The following is a 19,083-nucleotide window of genomic DNA, read 5'->3' on the forward strand; positions in this document are numbered from 1 at the left end:
CATCCAGAAACATCCCGGGAATGGGCTCCCTGCAGCCCCTCCCGTCCCAGAGGCCAGCAGCATAGCCACAGCCAGGGGGGTTCCTGAGAGGCTGCCTCAGGTGTCCCCTTCTGGTCCCACATAGTTTGGAGAGAGCTGGGCCTCAGGAGCGGACATCACCCTCGTGGCCTCACCCTGTGACTGGGGGTAAACAAGAGCCCGGGCTCCAGGAAAGCAGCGGAAGATGGAGGTCCTGGTCTTAGGAACCCCTTGGGACTGAGTCATTCTGCTCCAAGCCAGTAGGGGAGCAGGTGGGGCCTGGTCCCCAGCCTGGCCACAGGGCCCAGCTGTCCCCTGAGCTACCTCCATGGGCATTTCAGAAGCCCAGTACCCCCCATCTGCCCTGCTGGGCCAGGCCCCCTCTGGGCCAGAGTCCTTCACATCCTATCTCCCTTTCTCTCCCTCTCCCGCGGTCAGTGGCGGCCAGAGGAGTCCGAGGACTATGTAAGTAGCAGGTGTGCGAGTGTGGGCAAGACATGGGTCAGATGGGGCTCATGGGACACTCCCCCTCCCCCGCCTCTCCTCCCAGCCTGAGCCGCCAAGATCCACAGGGCGCCAGCCACATCCAGAGAAAATTGGCATTTAGACGCAGGCCCAGAGATGGACAGCGATTGGCATTTCCTCTAATCCTTACTTCTCACCTGTTTGAACCACAATTTCAGGCCAGTGTTCGTGATCGACCAGGGCCTGGCCCCTGTACTGGCCAGATATGGATGGAATTAAATTCTGTCCTGATTATTAGGCCTTATTGATCCCTAGAGTGAAAAATAACCTGCTTCTGGGCCCAGGCTAGGAGGGAAGTCTGGGGAGCTAGGTTCCAGCATTGGTGCGTAGTGGGGCCCCAGCCCTGGGCAACCCTCCAGCTGGGGTAGGAGGGGGTCCTCTGAGGGGTTGGTGGCAGCTGCAGTGGTCCCCACCTGAGCCTCAGAGCTGGAGGGACACCAGGGTTGGTGGTGACAGCTCTGTTCCCACTGCACGGTGGTCCCCTCCCTTCTTCCTACTGTCCCTTCTGTGTGGCGTGGCTTGGCCTCCTGTGGTATTTCTCTGCATGTCTGGAAATGAGGCCTTGGCTAGAGATGGGCATAGGGGCAGGGCCTGCCAAGGTGGGTTAACTGGCCTGGCTGACTTCTGAGGAATCATTCGGGAAAATAAGGAAACGCATTTCTCAGGGTGGAGGTTCCCTCTCCTTGTTGTCTGTTCTCCCTGTCTCAGGAGGTATTGCAGGGCAGTAAGGTGTTCACAGAGCCTAGTTGGGGGTCAGATGGGGTCTTGACCTGGCCCTGCAGAGTGGCACATTGCCCCACCCTTCTACCTTGCTCTGTGGGTGTGTGCGTGCGTGCATCCATATCTTCAGGTGGTCCTCCACTTTCTTGTGCAGGAGGAGCTATAGGCTGCATGCATGTGTGTGCCAAGAGCCATACAATGTGCTATGTGCGTGCAAGGCTCTGCCCTGTGTGTCTTGTGTGCACAGACCTCATGAGGTGTCATTCACAATACAATGGAGTGGTTGCATGGTATGGCCCTTTGTTCTTGTCTGAAAGGAAGAACAAGCTGTCTGCCCCAGTCTCTCGGCTCCTGGGATAGGATGGGCGGGGTCCTCCTGGGCACACATCCCACCTGTTTGCCCTGCCTCCAGCAGGGTCCAGCATTGCACAGGGCCCACTCCCAGGACCAGTGGGCCCTGGGGACTTGTTACTGGCTAAGGTCCTGAGGTGGCTGGCATGGTCTGGCTTCTTGCTCTCTGGTGATGGGAATGGGTCCTTCCTCCCTTAGGAAACCACCATCAGTGGCCTAACCCCAGAGACAACCTACTCCATTACTGTTGCCGCCTATACCACAAAGGGGGATGGTGCCCGCAGCAAACCCAAAATTGTCACGACAACTGGGGCAGGTGAGTGAAGGGTCAGGGCCAGAGCAGAGGGTGGGACAGCAAGGAGGGCAGCGTCAGAGCCCAGTGCGCCGTTGTTCAGTCCCAGGCCGGCCCACCATGATGGTCAGCACCACAGCCATGAACACCGCCCTGCTCCAGTGGCATCCACCCAAGGAGCTGCCTGGCGAGCTGCTGGGCTATCGGCTGCAGTACCGCCGGGCCGATGAAGCAAGGCCCAACACCATGGATTTTGGCAAGGACGACCAGCACTTTACAGTCACTGGCCTGCACAAGGGGGCCACCTATATCTTCCGACTTGCTGCCAAGAACCGAGCTGGCCCAGGTGAGGAGTTTGAGAAAGAGATCACAACACCTGAGGATGTGCCCAGCGGCTTCCCCCAAAACCTGCGTGTGACAGGGCTGACCACTTCTACCACGGATCTGACCTGGGAGCCCCCGGTGCTGGCGGAGAGGAACGGGCATATCACCAACTACACTGTGGTGTACCGTGACATCAACAGCCAGCAGGAGCTGCAGAACATCACTGCTGACACCCACCTTGCGCTCTCGGGCCTCAAGCCGGACACCACTTACGACATCAAGGTCCGCGCACGTACCAGCAAAGGCGCCGGCCCGCTCAGCCCGAGCATCCAGTCCCGGACCATGCCTGTGGAGCAAGGTGTGTGCTGCGGGCGTGGGGCTGTGCCCCTGGACTCTGCTCTCCTTGACCCACTGATCTCTGGCGACTGTGATCCACCAGCCTCTTCTGTGTGACCCTCCAACCTCTCATGACCGTGACCACTAACCTCTAGCAAATGGGTGCCACATTCTTGGTGTGTGACCCCAGACCTCTGCTCTCCTTGACCTACTGACCTCTGCTGTGTGACTCTCCAATCTCTCGTGACTTTGACCCACTGATCTCTTTTGACTGCATCACCATTCTTGGGTGTGCAACACTAATCTCTTGGGGCCACAACCACTGACTAGTGAACATGCTCTACCATGCTGCGGTGTGAGGCCACATGCTTCTCATGACCAAATCCCCCTGACTCTGGTCACTCTGACCTGGTATTTTGTGAGCTCCAGCTTTTACCCAAGCACTTCAGAGATCCTGACCCTGGCTCGGTGCTCACTGTGAGGAAGAGCTTGGGCTGGGAGCCAAGCCATGTGACTTGAAGCTGGCTGGGAATAGGGTACCCAGTCCTCACAGCTGTTCCTAACCCTTGAGTCCCAATCACTGTCTCTGTGGCAGGGAATTTTCCAGGCCCAACACCCACCCCTGTTCCCCAGCCAGCTCTGACTCCCTCCTTATGTTCCACAGTGTTCGCCAAGAACTTCCGTGTGGCAGCCGCCATGAAGACATCTGTGCTGCTCAGCTGGGAGGTCCCTGACTCCTATAAGTCAGCTGTACCCTTCAAGGTGGGTGGGGCCACGACCGGTAGAGCCCAGCACACACGCAGGCCTGTGTCATTTCTGTCCCGTTTGAGGACATTTGTGCGGCTTGTGATAACAGGATCCGGTTAGGTGCACACACATGCTCTGCCCTACAGTCCTATGATGGGGAGCCTCACACAAGTGCACTGCCTACCCCCTCCTCCACAGATTCTATACAATGGGCAGAGCGTGGAGGTGGACGGGCACTCGATGCGGAAGCTGATCGCAGACCTGCAGCCCAACACAGAGTACTCGTTTGTGCTGATGAACCGTGGCAGCAGTGCAGGGGGCTTACAGCACCTCGTGTCTATCCGCACGGCCCCTGACCTCCTGCCACACAAGCCTCTGCCTGCCTCTGCCTACATAGAGGATGGCCGTTTCACCCTCTCCATGCCCCATGTGCAGGACCCCTTGCTCATCAGGTGTGCAGACGAGGCCTTGGGGAGGAAGGGCATGGCTGGTGACGTGAGTAAGGACGGTCCTGACTCCTTCCCTGCCCGTCCAGGTGGTTCTACATCATGGTGGTGCCCATTGACCGTGTGGGCGGGAGCATGCTGGCCCCACGATGGAGCACACCTGAGGAACTGGAGCTGGACGAGGTGCCAGGGGACGGGCAGGGTGGCACTGCTGACGGCCCCACTGCACTGCTGGCTGTGGTCCCAATGACTCCTCCAAAAAGGAGTATCAACCTCTGGCTACCCTGGTTGGCTGCCCCGTCTCTGGGAAGAGAGAGACTCGGAGGTGGCCCCCTAGGAGTTTTCACAAAACTCCTGGAAGGCTTTCAGAGAAATCTTGGAGGGGTTTGCTGAGGATCCCCTGGGGTGGGAAGAAGCAGAGAATCGTTTGAAATCACCATACTCTTCTCACAGTGGTGTGGACCCAGCCTTCTCTGGTTAGGGCAAGGGGCAGGGTACCTAGAGGGCCTCCTCTCACTGTGTTGGTGGGGAGCCGTGGCATTGGTGTCCAGCATTATTCTGCAAGGACACAGGGCCGAGCCAGGCTCAGAAGGTGAGCCTCAGTCTCTGCCCAAGGAGCTAACGTCCCAGGCCACAGGCCCAGGGGCACATGCTCTAAGGCCCGGCATGATGCTTGTGCTCTGCTCTGTCAGCTTCTGGAGGCCATCGAGCAGGGCGATGGGGAGCAGAGGCGGCGGCGGCGGCGACAGACAGAGCGGCTGAAGCCATATGTGGCTGCTCAGGTGGATGTGCTCCCCGAAACCTTCACGCTGGGAGACAAGAAGAGCTACCGGGGCTTCTACAACCGGCCCCTGTCTCCGGACCTCAGCTACCAGTGCTTTGTGCTCGCCTCCCTCAAGGAGCCCATGGACCAGGTCTGCCTGAGCTGCCTGGGCTCGCAGCACTCACTGTGATATGTGTATACTTAATGTGCCCCAGGCCTGCTCTGAGACTAGGCCAGTCTCAAACAAACACTGTGAGATCTCAGGCCTGGGGCAGCCCCAGAGACCCCAGACCTGCACTGGGGATCTCAAGACACCAGACCCTAGGATGCAGGAGGCCAGACCTAAGCTAACCCTAGGAACTTAGCTGAGCAGGCTTAGGATGTGAGAGACCAGGCCCAGCCCGCCCAGCATAACCCAGACGCAGAGCCCTTTCTTCAGGTTTGGTGGGCAGAGGGTGGGGGATCTCATACTGAGTTCACTGCCATGCTCTTCCTCCACTGCGCACAGAAGCGCTATGCCTCCAGCCCCTACTCCGATGAGATCGTGGTTCAGGTGACACCAGCCCAGCAGCAGGAGGAGCCCGAGATGCTCTGGGTGACAGGCCCCGTCCTGGCCGTCATCCTCATCATCCTCATTGTCATCGCCATCCTCCTGTTTAAGAGGTAAGTGCTGTGCTCAGAGCTCCAAGGGACAGCTAGCTGTCCTTGGCTCTCGGGTCCTCCCAGGCATGGTGCATGTGGGCACAGGGGAGCCACACCTGCCGACACCCCAGCCCCTGGGCTCGGTGGGAAGCCAGGAAGAGCAGAGGCAGGGTGTGTTAGCCTAGGTGAGAGGAAGAGCTGCAGCTTCACCGAAGGCTGGGTCACGTGTATCCTCAGGGCGTCCATCCATGTATCTCTGTGTTTCAGTAGGTACGAGTGTGTCTGTCTGTCTCTCAGCTTCAAGTTACTGCCCTCTCCTGGTCTCCTACCTTCAGTATTCCCTCTGCCACCATTCCCAGATGACCCCCAGCCTGGCTTTCCTGCTTAGGCCTAGAGAGGTCCAGACCTAGCTACCGGGCCAGGGTGCTCCACATGTGCAAGGCAGTCCGCCTGGCAGGCATTCACGAGTGCCGGCTGGGACCCCAACATCCACAGCTGTCCCAGCCTGAGTGTGTTTTGAACCTTCCCAGCAATGCTGCTCCCCTGCAGTCTTTATCACAAGGGACGGGCCCATCTACCCGGTTACCAACCAGACACCTGGGCGTCACCCTCAGCCCTCCTTTCTCACTCCCCGAGTCTCCTGGAAGTCCTCTTCTAAATAGGAGGGATCTACTCCTCCCTCCCTGGGCTAATGCACATGCAGGCACAGCCGGGGATTGGCACACAGCACTCCTTCCACTATGATGATAGTTGTAGCCGCCTGCTTGTGGAGTCTCCCCTTCCTGTTCATCCTCCTCCCATCCTGAAAGGTATTTCCAAAGATTTAACTTTGTCACCTTCAGTTTAAAACCTCCTTAGTGGCTCCCAAAGTAAAACCTGAACTTCTGTAACCTGACAGTCAAATGCCTGACTAGTCTGGTCCCTGCCACCATTTGCAAAATCATCACGTTGAACTGACAGTTCCCCAGCTGGCTCAGGCAGTGTGCCCTCCACTCTGCAGCCTTTTGCCTCTGCCCCCCCTGGCAGCTGCCTTCTCATCCTTCAAGACTCCCTCCAGGCTCTGGCGCCTAAGAGGTTCTCCAGGGCCCCACCTCTTCCCATACTGTACCCCATCTGCCCAGTGATGCTTCATTGGGCACATCGCTGGGCCTACATTTCCAGCACCCAGCACAAGGCTGAGCCCACAAGGCATGTCATTGAACACCTGTCAGTGAACACGTGTCGGTCTGTATATCTTAACACGTCTTTGCATATGAGTTCCTCTGCTCTGTACCCCATCTTTCCCCTGACTCCTGAGCTGGACCCAGCGCCTCCTTCCTGAAGAGTTAGCTCCTTCCAGGCAGAAGAGGGCCAGGCTCTCCTGGTCCAGGGCATGGAGACTGTGGGTGGGGAACCCAAGGAGTGTTCCACATACTTGCTCTCCTTTCTTCCCACTCCTGCCTGGGTCCTGGTATGTGTCAGGAGAGGCAACTCCCTCCCCGTGAATGCCATGTGGGTGCCATAGCTAGATCCTGCAGTGTCCCCCATGTCACGAAAGAGGGCCTGAGTGCTTGGTGGAAACAATGACCATTCCTTTCTTCTGTCCTTGCCTCTTTCGGGACCTAGTAAACAAGAAAGGTAGGAGTCATTCCTTCTCCCTTCACACGCCTCCCCCTTCACTTCTTATCCCTGCACACATTTCGGGCCTGGCAGGGAGGGGCGGTGCTTTTGCCAGAAGCCTCCTGGCCTGTGGCTTCTGCCAGCTCAGCAGGCTCTGGGCAGCTGTCCCTCTCTCAGTTGTACCCTGCACAGAGGATGCCCCTTCTCCAGGGGTAGGCATAGCACAGACTTCCAGTGCCCTCCATGTAGTCAGTCCATAGACTGACTGAGCTCACCAGAGTCTTCCACTGTGCTCCCTGTTCCCCGAGACCTAAGTACTAAAAGAGACAGTCTTGTGTATGTGCAAAGAGAACTGGCTGCAGAGCAGGGGCAAGTGTGTGCTGCTACACTCTCATACACACTCACACAAGTCCTTCCTCCCCAAACACGTGTCCAATGAGTAGAAGCAGCCCCTGCATCCTTGCCAACAGCTGGACCCTGTCGTCCGTCTCTGACCCTGTCCTTGTAGACAAGGAAGCTGAGGCCAGCGAGGGAGGACTCTGCACAGCTTGGGTGCCACCTTCTCCATCCCTCCCTTGCTGCTCTGGGCATTTATCCTGATACTGAGAGCCAGACTGCTGGGGCTCAGCTTTCTGTGATGTGTGTATACTTTATGTGTCCCTGTGCATGTTATTCCTGGTGGCTCCTGCTGCCTCAGCTACAGCAGCCTTGGGGACAGCAGCCACTGCCCAGCAGTGACCTGCTCTTTGTTGGAAGGAGCCACCTGCCTCCACCACCTCTTCCTCCCTCACTGTGCTGGCCCTCTGTCCACTCCCCACCCCACTCCTGCTGTCTCCCCACCCATCCCACCCTGTTTTCTTCATGGTGAAGCTGCTCTGTCCCTGGTTCTCCCATGCTCAGAGATCCCAGGATGGGTTGGGGAGGATGGGGGGTGACAGAGCTGTGGACACTGGGTTCTGTGACAGCCAGCCATGCCATATATCTCTGTTTTCCACCTGGACCTCAGGTTCTCATCAACTGCCCTCTGCCTCTTCAGGAAAAGGACCCACTCCCCATCATCCAAGGACGAGCAGTCAGTTGGCCTGAAGGACTCATTGCTGGCCCACTCCTCTGACCCTGTGGAAATGCGGAGGCTTAACTACCAGACCCCAGGTAGGGCAGCTCCCAAGCCTGCCTGCCCTCAGCCCAAGCCTGCAGGTCCCTGGGTCTCCACCAAGGGACCTGACCTCGTGCCCCCATTTCCTGTTCCTGTTCCTTCTTTTGGCCCTTCTCCCTGTACCCATCCATTTTGTTGATGTGACTGAGGAGCCTCTATAGCAATAGCTGGACAGGTGCCCCAGGGCCTGGGAGCCTCTCAGGGGAAGCCCAGCTGCTTAGGCCCTGCCTCATCTTTGATCACGGTCTCTAAACACAGGCTAGAATCCATATCCCAACCACAGGGTAGCCAGCACCTGGGCCTGCGCTCTGGTCCCTCCACGCTAAAGAGGGTGTGTTGGTGAGAAATGCCCCATCAAACACTCGTGCTGAGATGGGGTGCCCACATCTGACCCTTCCTGGAGGCTGGCCCAGATGTACTATATAACCAAAGAAACCCCGACATGGGCTTGGTGCCTGCCCTTCCCTTCCCAGCCACTCTCACTTGGCTCTCTGGCTGTTCCTTCTACCTAAACTGTCACTCCCTCCCCACTCCCCAGCAGACACAGCTCAGGCACATCCTCTGGGTAAAGTTTCCCAGACCACCCTAACCCCAGCAGAGGCCTGGGTGCTCTCTCCTTGGCTCCCAGAACCTCTCTGCTTCTTCTGTCGTGACACCTCTCACCACTGGCTAGAATTGCCTCAATGACAGTCTGAGCTCTGCAGAACCAGGAACTGTGTCTTATTCACTCACCATCCCTTGTACTGGGCACAGAGGCTCTTGCTGAAATGCCTGCAAAGCAAGCACACAGACGGCTGAGTGAGTGAACTCACACACCCACAGACTTGTGTATACATGAGCCAGTTACTACTGCATATTCAATTCCCCCAGAACTTAATGGCTTAAAACAATAATAATTACATATTATCTCCATTTTTGTGAGTCAGAACTTCAGACAGGAGCATAGCAGGAACAGCTTGTCTCTATTCCAGAATGTCTGGACCCTCAGCTGGAGGACTTGAAGGCTGGGAGCTAGAATCATTGCAACAGGTCAGCACAGTGTGACCTGTGGCCAAATACAGCCCACTACCTGTCTTTGCAGATAAAGTATTACTGGCACGCAGCCATGCCAGTTCATTTACATATTGTCTCTGGCTATTTTTACACTATAAAGTCAGAACTAAGTAGATGTTATAGATACAGTTATATCCACAAAGCCAAAAATACTTGCTATCTGGCCTTCTGTAAAAAGTTTGCCAAGCCCTGAATTCTGATAACTCACTCGTCACATGTCTGGCATTGATGCTATTGTCAGCTGTGAGCCCACCTGGAGTTGTCAGCTGTGACAGTCATACAAGGCCTCTTCATGTGGCCTAGGCTCTCTCACAACATGGTTGCTGAGTTCCCAGGGCACATGCCCTGAGAGAGAGAGAAAGCCAGGCAGACCCAGCAGACTGTTACAACCTGGCATGATCGTATCTGTGAGGAATCAAAGTGCCAGGATGTTAGGGGCCTAGAAGACAGAGAAGCCTCCTCAAATAGGGGATGCCAAACCATGTGGGCATTAGTTGAGCAAAGAGTGCTAATCCCCCTTCTAGTGGGAATAGCACGTACAGAAACAGCTCAGAGGCACTGAGCGTTCAAAAGCTCTGGCGCTGGGATGTTGAGCCCAGAAACAGGACTGGAGGGTAAGGTGGAGGTACAGTCACAGAGGAATCTGAGCGCTGGATGAGGAGTGTGGACAGGGAGGCGTTACAGGTTTTTAGCAGGGAGAGAACGGGCCAGAACTATGCTTGAGAAATACCACTCTGGGTGCTGTGTGGAAGACAGACTGGAGGGGGGAAATGGAGGAGGGACACTAGAGGGAACCTACACATGCGAAAAGCGCTGAGGACCTGGGTGTGGAGCAGAGTGGTAGGGGAGGAGGGCATAGGCCACAGGGCTTGGGCTTGATTCCGTGTGGTGCAGGGTCTGCAAGAATGGTGGCTCCATGGTTGCTGGGTGAGCCATGAAGTAGGGGCTCCAGGCCGTAACCAGGCCTGTGGGTCTGGACCTCGGCACTGACAACGGGCTGAAACTGCGGGCACGGCAGGTGCTGAGGAGTGTGTGGTGGTCAAAGCCCAAAAACAGAAGGGCTTTCCCAGGAGAAGGGGGAGCAGGAAAAGAGAGGTCAGGAAGAATGCCAGGGAGATTAAGAAGGAGTGGCCAGAGAGTGAGGAAGAACAAGCGTGTAACCAGAATCCACGGCAGGGCTGTGCACGAGGGGGATTTGGTGACTTAGAGTAGCAGCAGACCCCCCGGGAGGAACGCTGACTTAGGCAGTTGGGAGCTGGGACACAGGGTGGGGACCAAGTCTTGGGGGCACAAGCAGTTGGTGGCTTGAGTAGAGTAGGGAATGAGTAGGCAGAGAAACCCTTTCAGAGGCCAGGGTATGCAAGATAGGAGGGCAAGAGAGGAGAGAGGCATGTGGAATCAAAAAAGATTTTTCTTTTTTCCAGTATGGACATGATTCTTGGACAGTGGTCATTGGAGTGAGCATTTGAGATGCAGGGTGGGCGTGCCCGTTGATGGCACAGGAGCCCAGGACGGCCATGCCCAGAGCTCGGGTGGTTGGGGGGGTGGCCTGGCGAAGGGAGGCAGGGAGCCCCTGAGCTCTAGGCCCGGGCAGGAGGCAGGTGGAGTCCATGTAAGGGCCAGGCTGCCGGAGTTCTCAGCTGATGCCCTCCGTGTTCTCCGAGATTCGGGGAAAGTGGCCAGAGCAAGGCTGTGAGAGAAGTCGGGTCCTGGCTGTGGGTGCCGAGCAGTGTGAGGGCCCAGAAGACGGACCTGGAATCCCTGTGGCTGCAGGGGCCAGAGGGAAATTGCAGGGATCTGAAAGGAAAAGGGGGGTGAAGAATTGGAGGTTTGCAGTGGTGGCAAAGGTAAGTGCAGAGGGACGGAAGCAGGGGTCCGGAGGTGCAGGAGGCCGTGGGGGCAGGCATGGGAAGGGGCACAGTGAGGGCCGCCAGAGGTGCAGAGACCAGGGACCTAAGGCTAGTGGCAGGGAGAGGCATCCCTGTGGACACGGCGGTCCCCAGCATGAAGGCAGCCCTCAGAGTATTGGGTGAACCAGGGACCATAAGGGACAACAGACGGGCACAGGGATGGCCACACTCTTCACAACTGAGGGTTTCCCTCACATTTTTTTAATTTTCTGAACTTTTTTCTTCCTTATAGTTTAATTTTTATTCTGAAAATTTTTCAAACCCACAGAAAAACTAAAAGAATACAGTTGTCCTCTGCATGTCCTTGCATAGACCTACCCTCCCTTGTCTTGCCACACATGCCTCATCTCTCTAACATAAAAGCACACTTACTTCCCTTTTGCCAAATCATCTGAATATAGCCAAGGTCAAATTTTGATACCAGAGAGGTGGAGGGTTGGTTTGGAAGAATTTACTCATTAAAAGAGGCCCCCAAGACGCTGCAGCTCTGGGTGGGCAATTTGGCTGTATTCATGGGGGCAGAAGGACCTGTGGGTGCACCTGCCCGGCAGCCCCAGGCCCCTCCCCTTTGCCCTGCAGTGCGCCCCCCTCACAGCCCTCCGCCTTTCCTGAAAGCAGTGTGACCACAGAGGTTAATGGCCTTTCTTCTCTCGCCCCACTGTTTTGTTTTGTTTTCTCTGCAGGTTCCAGTGTCCCCAGTTGCCCGAATATCTCAAGTTAGTTTTCCAGGTTCCCATGTTTGGGGGCTACTCTGGCTTCTCTGTCTGTTAACTCCACTTTTTCTCACCCCATCGCTGTCCTCCTTCCTTGGGTCCTCTGTCCCCTTTCCTCTCTTTTCTCCCCCTTTCTTGCTGTCTCCTCATCTTGCCTCACCCTCCTGTCCTTCCCTCTCACCAGTCCGTCCTAGCTTGTCCTGCCCCAGTTGGCTTTTTTCCGGGGCCCTCTCCTGTCGCCCTTCTCCCCGTTTCACACCGCTTTCCTCATTTCCGCTTCTTTCTTCATGTTCTTCCGTGTCACTCCGCCATGTCTCCATATTTCGTGACCACTCCAACCACATACTCGTGTGGGGACGATGTCACCAAGTCTCCCACGGTGACTGGCGCCACTGAGGGGCAGGGGGACTGTCTGTGAGCTGGGCTCCCAGCCCTGGCCCGGGAGGGAGGAAGCCTTTCATCCCTCTCAAGAACCCGCCAGGCAGGGCCCCGTACCCCCACTCAGTGCCGTGTCACACACGTGCTCACATGTGCTCACAGCACACACATTTTCCTCCCTCCAGCCGCTGTGTGCTCCACCATCCCTGCCACCGCATGTGCCGCTGTCTTCATGCCACCAGCACCCAGTGCTCCATGGTCACACGTGTCACGTGCATATACATGCATCAGGGCTGGTCCGCCGCCCAGCTCAGGCCTCATGCTCACCCCACCTGCGTGTGCCTCCTCCCTCCCAGGTATGCGAGACCACCCACCCATCCCCATCACTGACCTGGCAGACAACATCGAGCGCCTCAAAGCCAATGACGGCCTCAAGTTCTCCCAGGAGTATGAGGTGAGATGTCCCCCCTACCCACCACATGCTTGGCCCAGGCCTAGCCCCATGCTAGCTCCTGTCCTGCCTCAGGTCCCAGCTGTGGGTAGAGGGCTCCAGGTTTTCCCAGAGCACAGATTGGAGAGGTAAGCAGTGCCAAGTGGGGAACTTGGCTCCTCACAGGCTGGGCTCAGCCAAAGCCCTTCCAAGCCTCCCAGATCTGGCCCTCAGATTCATGCCCTGATGCTAACAGAGGCTGGCTGAAGGTCACACACACACATTGAATAACAATAGCTTGCTGTAGGCCAGCATCAAGCTAGGCACTTTGCATGCATCCTCCCATTCAGTCCTCCCCACAACCCATGAAATGGTACTGCTATTGTTCCATCTTACAAATGAGGAAGCTGAGTCTCAGAGAGGGGAAGTGACTTGCCCAAGGTCAAACAGCTAATGACCAGTAGAGCCAGGATTCAAACCCAGGCCTGCCCTGCACATGTGTGTGCTCACATGTGTTCTCAGAGTGGCACAGATCACAGAGATGGGGATTTCGGGAACCCCTGGTGTGGTGTTTGAGGTGCTCAGCTTACTTTGGTGCTGCTCAGGGCCCTTCACATGCTCGCTTTTCCCTGGCCCGGACTTCTGCCTGCTGGGGCCTCAGACTTCAGAACACAGCTCCCTCAGCCTGGAGTCTGAGGACTTCTAGACCCCCTAGCTGGGGAAGGCTTTGCTAGAGAAGGAGGTGATAGAGGATCACACATGAAGGTATCCGGCCACCGTCCCCACTGTTGGGCCTACTCCCGGCACAGGCCTGGCCCGGGATCAACCCTCCATCAATGATGGATGGATAGGTAAATAATGGGCTGGCTCAGCCCAGCCTGTGAGTTTGCTTCCCTGTAGTCAGATACCCACCCTCAGCTGTGTGTGGCACCCTTGGTACCAAGATTCCCCTTGCAAGAACTGTGGGCTAGGTTTCCACAGAGGGAATTGAGCTTGGCAGGCAAATTGATGAACGCATCTGCTGCAAGGAAAGCATGCTGCCTCTACCTCTGGAGCACCACTGGGGCCCTGCTTTGCTGCAGGGGTAACAAAGCTGGCAAGTTGGGCTCCCTGCTTTGAGTGCTTTCTCATGGAGGAAAGGTCTCCTGCAGTCTTCTGTCCACACTCACCCAGTCCCACGTCCCATGCCTCCCCTTCCTTTGATGAGGCTCTCTGCTTCACTGTCTAGGCTCACTGTGTTCCCCCTTCCCACCTTCTGCCCGCTTCTCTCCTCCATTTTGAGCTTTCCTTGCAAGACCCTCCTCCTCCAGGAAGGCTTCTCTGGCCACCACAGCCTGCCAGGGGCTTTCCCTCAGCTAATCTCATAGCTCTGTTAACCTTTAATAGTCAGTCAGTCAGTCATCACACATTGTCAGACACTTACTGTGTGCCAATCCTGTGCTGGGTGCTGGAGATGTGGGGACAAATGCCCTCAAGGAGCTCAGTCAGTGGGGGCACAGTGCAGATGGGTAATGAACACCGAATATGACCATATGCCCCAGTGTTAAGTACAACAGATGCATGTGGCAGGCTGACAGCACCAAAATAAGCTGAAGGGTGGGGTGTGCTGGGGTGTCTCATGAAAGAGTGCATGCTGTCCTGTGGAGAGTAGTAGGCTGGTGCCAAAACGGGGACGAGGGCATCATGTGCTAGGCTGAGAACTTTGGATTGCATCCATTCGTAAAAGGAGGATGATAATAGACCCTGTTCATAGGAGGATTTGAGGAGGGAGTACATGCAGGTGCTTAGAACAGTGCTAAGCACCCATAATTTCTCACTGAGACTCAGTGTTGTTACTGCCATCTGAGGCTGTGAGGAACCGTGGAAGGCACTGAAATAGGAAACTGATAATCAGATCTGCATTTTGTAAGGACTGTTCTGGCGGTAGGACAGAGTGGGGCCAAAGTAAGGAGGCAGGGAGCTGCTCAAGTCTAAGCTGGGGTGGCCTGGTCAAGGCCCGTGGCAGCAGATCAGAGAGAGCCAAGGGGAAGGGGGAGCCCCAGGATGGGCATGGAGGGGTTGTGAGGATGACTGGCGGGTTCTGGCCAGGGTTTGGGGGTAAATGGAGAGTGGTGCCTTTCGCTGAGATGGGAGTCCCAGCAGCAGATCTGGATTTGGAGAGGAAGTTGATGAACTCAGCTTGAAATGACAGGACTGTGGGACCTCCAGGTGGGGCTGTCCAGGAGGCTGCTGGCTGTTCAGATCAGCTGCTCATGGGAGACTGGGCTGCAGATGGGGTTAGGGCCAGCCTCTGCACATGGGTGTGAGACCCTGCAAGTAGATGAGGTCAGAGCAAAGGCTGCAGAGTGCCGTGAGCCTGGGGATGAACCTGGGAGGCGCTGTGTCCTGCCTACAGAAAGGTGGGCAGAAGAGGAGAGGAGATGGAGGAGTAGCCAGAGAGGTAGGAGGAGAGCTGGGCAAGGCAGGGCAGCAGGAGCTGAGCCCTCGGCATGTCAGACACCGCACAGCTGGTGCCACGGCTTCATCTTGCTCCGCACTCATTTCATTAGCTGGGTGCAAGGCTTGAGGGACACTCCCCAGTCACCTGCTCTGTTGGGCAAGGGGATTTAGTACCAAGGTCAGAGGAGTCTTTGGTCCATTGCCTTCTTGACAGGTAACATGGCAGCCTCTGAGCTCCGCAGCTGGGGGAGCTGCTGCCCATCCTTCACTGGCATCATGGGAAGGAGGGGCTGGCTGTGGCCTAGGAACCAAGGCAGGATGAGGGCATCACCTGGAAGGCTGGGTTGCCCTTGGGGGCAGTACGTGGACCTCAACTCTTATCCCAATCACCTGCCTCCTCCATTCCCTACAGTCCATTGACCCTGGACAGCAGTTCACGTGGGAGAATTCAAACCTGGAGGTGAATAAGCCCAAGAACCGCTATGCAAATGTCATTGCCTACGACCACTCTCGAGTCATCCTTACCTCCATCGATGGTGAGCCAAGGGCAGGGCCCCTTCCCATCTCCTTGTTCTCTCCTCCTTGTTGACTGGGGCGACATTTCATCCTATAGAAGAGGCCCGTAAATCCCCATGATACTCTGAGGTATGGTGGGCTGGGCTGGGGGCCCTGGGATAATGCTCTCCCATGGCTCCTTCCTGTCCATAGGTGTCCCAGGGAGTGACTACATCAATGCCAACTACATCGATGGCTACCGCAAGCAGAATGCCTACATCGCCACGCAGGGCCCACTGCCTGAGACCATGGGCGATTTTTGGCGGATGGTGTGGGAACAGCGCACAGCCACTGTGGTCATGATGACACGGCTGGAGGAGAAGTCCCGGGTAGGGCTGTGCAGGGTCCTTTCAGGAAATGGGGTGGGAAATACTCAGCCACCAGATGACTTCCAGCACTTTTTCTGTTCCTATGGGAAGAAGTTCCTCCAGGGACTCCCCAAGCTTTATTGTTTTCCTGGGGTATTATGTTCCCCAGCTGCTGGGTATTCCTGGAATGAGGCATGTTCCCCAGACGATAATGGGTTCCTAGGATGTTAATATGTTGCACCAGATGCTGTCATTTTCTGGGGATGTTAATATGTTCCCTAGTTACTGGCATGTTCCCGAGATGTTCACATGTTCCCCAGATGCTGGAGTATTCCTGGGGCATTAACACATCTCCTAAGTTAATTAGTAGAAAGAACTGCTGTTGTCTGCTTTTGCACTTGAAAGCATCAACTGGAACATAAAATTAACAGAGCTTGAAAATGGTGCATAAACATTATGGGTAAATTTGGCAGAAAATGTGCCTGGTGTTATCTGGTCATGAATAAATAATTTTCAATTATGACCCTCCTTTGCCCAGCTAGGGCGGGGATGGCCATGTAGCATGATGACCTGATAGGGTTTGGTAAGGGTGTGGCACAGTGGATCTGAGAGGTGGGGCTGGGGGCCTTGCAGCCAGGTAGGTTGGATCTTCTGCCCTGCTTCTGCCCTGGGGCCCCTGCCTACCTGAGCCTTTGGGCACCTCCAAACACCCTTGCTTCCTGCCCTACTTGTCCCTCTGCAGGTGAAGTGTGATCAGTACTGGCCAGCCCGTGGCACTGAAACCTATGGCCTCATTCAGGTGACCCTTCTAGACACAGTGGAGCTAGCCACATACACTGTGCGCACCTTTGCACTCCACAAGGTATGGCCCTGCCCCTTGCTTGTCGCCCACCCAGGCCCTATAAGGACAGTGGTCTGAGCATGGTGTGCTGGGGGTGGTCAAGTGGGAACTCAGTGTCAGATATCAGGGGCTCAGAGGTGTGTGAGAGCTGTGATGGCCAGTGCAGGGAGTGGAATGAATGGAAACTACTGGGAATTCCTGAAGGCTGCCCCAGGCTGCTGCATGTGGCTTCTGAGTCCCTTGAAAGAGCAGTGGGTCTGGCCTCAGCATCATCATCCTGCCCTGAGTCCATAGCAGTCAGACTCTCCTAGTCACACCGTCTTTCCCCACTCTTCTCCCCAGAGTGGCTCCAGTGAGAAGCGAGAACTGCGTCAGTTCCAGTTCATGGCCTGGCCAGACCATGGAGTTCCTGAGTACCCAACTCCAATCCTGGCCTTCCTGCGGCGGGTCAAGGCCTGCAACCCACTAGACGCAGGGCCCATGGTTGTGCACTGCAGGTGAGGGGTGAGAGGGAGCAGTGCCACCAAAGGGTGGGTGGGAGCTAGGGTGACCTCTGCCCCAAGCTGAGCCCCTGTCCTGCAGTGCGGGCGTGGGCCGCACAGGCTGCTTCATCGTTATTGATGCCATGCTGGAGCGGATGAAGCACGAGAAGACAGTCGACATTTATGGCCATGTCACGTGCATGAGATCTCAGCGGAACTACATGGTGCAGACGGAGGACCAGTACGTGTTCATACATGAGGCGCTGCTGGAAGCCGCCACATGTGGACACACAGAGGTGCCTGCCCGCAACCTCTATGCCCACATCCAGAAGCTAGGCCAAGTGCCTCCTGGGGAAAGTGTGACTGCCATGGAGCTTGAGTTCAAGGTGGGTTCAGGGGTGGCTCCAAGGACCCTGACAGGGTCATGGGGATGATCTATCTCCCGGGAAGCCAGGCCTGACCAGCCTCTCCCTCTCACTAGTTGCTGGCCAGCTCCAAGGCTCACACATCCCGCTTCATCAGCGCCAACCTGCCCTGCAACAAGTTCAAAAACCGCCTGGTGAACATCATGCCCTATGAATTGACCCGTGTGTGTCTGCAGCCCATCCGTGGGGTAGAGGGCTCCGACTACATCAATGCCAGCTTCCTGGATGGCTATAGGTCAGCACGCTTGTGACTACCCACCACACCCTATGGGTACCTAGGCCTGCTTCTGGCTGACCAGGGGCACAACAGAGTAGGGCCAGTCCAGAAGACCAAAGTGGGCTTCCTGGAGAAGGGGTGATCTGATGGGACCCCAAGGGACTAGGTGGTCTTGGGGAGACTGGGGCAGCAGCACCTCCAGCATGTCCAGTCTTATGTCCACCCCAGACAGCAGAAGGCCTACATAGCCACACAGGGGCCTCTGGCAGAGAGCACCGAGGACTTCTGGCGCATGCTATGGGAGCACAACTCCACCATCATCGTCATGCTGACCAGGCTTCGGGAGATGGGCAGGGTGAGCCCACCCCCAGAGCCCTTCTCATGCCTTGGGAGCACACCAGCCTCCCCTTCACTCTGTCTGTTCACAGCCAGCCTCCCATCAGCATAGCCTCAGACCCCTACTCGCCACCCACGGTGCCCAGCCCTAGAATCCTCTGGAACCCTGTCTCCCCTCCCCCGCTCCTCCACCTGATCAAGGGGGCCGGGCCCTTTGTCCACAGGAGAAATGCCACCAGTACTGGCCAGCAGAGCGCTCTGCTCGCTACCAGTACTTTGTTGTTGACCCAATGGCTGAGTACAACATGCCCCAGTATATCCTGCGTGAGTTCAAGGTCACTGATGCCCGGGTGAGTATATGTGCATGAAAGCCTCTCTGTAACACTGCCTGAGCATATGTGGGGTGGGGGCTGCCTGCATGGTACCCTTGCTCAAGTTGCAGCCATCTGAGGGGAATGCACATGTGGGGGTGTGAGTGCATCTCCAGGGTGGCTTTGGGTATAATGTCTCACGGGTGCTTACCTGTGCCATTGTACTACCCCACCTGGCCTGGGGGGGCTGCAGCCTATGGCATAAGTGCCAACCGCATCCCCTACCTGCCTTCCCTAGGATGGGCAGTCAAGGACAATACGACAGTTCCAGTTCACAGACTGGCCAGAGCAGGGTGTGCCCAAGACGGGTGAGGGCTTCATCGACTTCATCGGGCAGGTGCACAAGACAAAGGAGCAGTTTGGGCAGGATGGCCCCATCACCGTGCACTGCAGGTGGGGCCGGCCCTGTGGAGGGCTGGGAAGTGTGGTTTGTGGGCCAGGCGGGCAGGACCCCTAACCCAGGACTGTCCCTGAGCAGTGCTGGTGTGGGCCGCACCGGTGTGTTCATCACTCTGAGCATTGTCCTGGAGCGCATGCGCTATGAGGGCGTGGTCGACATGTTCCAGACCGTGAAGACTCTGCGCACACAGCGCCCGGCCATGGTGCAGACGGAGGTATGCAGAGCTCCTCACAGGCTCATGCCACCAACATTTACCGTTGCCTGCTCTGCCTGACACACTGGGATAGGATGAGCTGGATGGGCTCC

The 19,083-nt window shown here is 56.5% G+C and overlaps 1 protein-coding gene across 7 annotated transcripts in view; it reads left to right on the forward strand.

Moving 5' to 3' along the window:
• Window positions 1-19,083, forward strand: part of PTPRF (protein tyrosine phosphatase receptor type F) — an 81,860-nt gene that overhangs the window by 60,794 nt on the left and 1,983 nt on the right. Inside the window, exons 14-34 of one of the 7 annotated variants that reach the window (XM_036893202.2) lie at window positions 457-483; window positions 1,813-1,930; window positions 2,010-2,588; window positions 3,231-3,328; window positions 3,512-3,765; window positions 3,849-3,942; window positions 4,452-4,673; window positions 5,031-5,185; window positions 7,800-7,915; window positions 11,566-11,598; window positions 12,330-12,427; window positions 15,255-15,378; window positions 15,551-15,726; window positions 16,448-16,567; window positions 16,889-17,043; window positions 17,129-17,414; window positions 17,510-17,688; window positions 17,899-18,025; window positions 18,231-18,356; window positions 18,616-18,770; window positions 18,856-18,991. In XM_036893202.2, coding sequence (XP_036749097.2) covers window positions 457-483; window positions 1,813-1,930; window positions 2,010-2,588; window positions 3,231-3,328; window positions 3,512-3,765; window positions 3,849-3,942; window positions 4,452-4,673; window positions 5,031-5,185; window positions 7,800-7,915; window positions 11,566-11,598; window positions 12,330-12,427; window positions 15,255-15,378; window positions 15,551-15,726; window positions 16,448-16,567; window positions 16,889-17,043; window positions 17,129-17,414; window positions 17,510-17,688; window positions 17,899-18,025; window positions 18,231-18,356; window positions 18,616-18,770; window positions 18,856-18,991 — 3,378 coding nt within the window. The remainder of the gene's footprint in view (window positions 1-456; window positions 484-1,812; window positions 1,931-2,009; window positions 2,589-3,230; window positions 3,329-3,511; window positions 3,766-3,848; window positions 3,943-4,451; window positions 4,674-5,030; window positions 5,186-7,799; window positions 7,916-11,565; window positions 11,599-12,329; window positions 12,428-15,254; window positions 15,379-15,550; window positions 15,727-16,447; window positions 16,568-16,888; window positions 17,044-17,128; window positions 17,415-17,509; window positions 17,689-17,898; window positions 18,026-18,230; window positions 18,357-18,615; window positions 18,771-18,855; window positions 18,992-19,083) is intronic. The other 6 variants (XM_036893205.2, XM_036893210.2, XM_057500125.1 and 3 more) reach the window with 6 other exon arrangements.

This window comes from Manis pentadactyla, chromosome 4 (assembly GCF_030020395.1).
Source record: "Manis pentadactyla isolate mManPen7 chromosome 4, mManPen7.hap1, whole genome shotgun sequence".
NCBI classification, from domain to species: Eukaryota; Metazoa; Chordata; class Mammalia; order Pholidota; family Manidae; genus Manis; species Manis pentadactyla.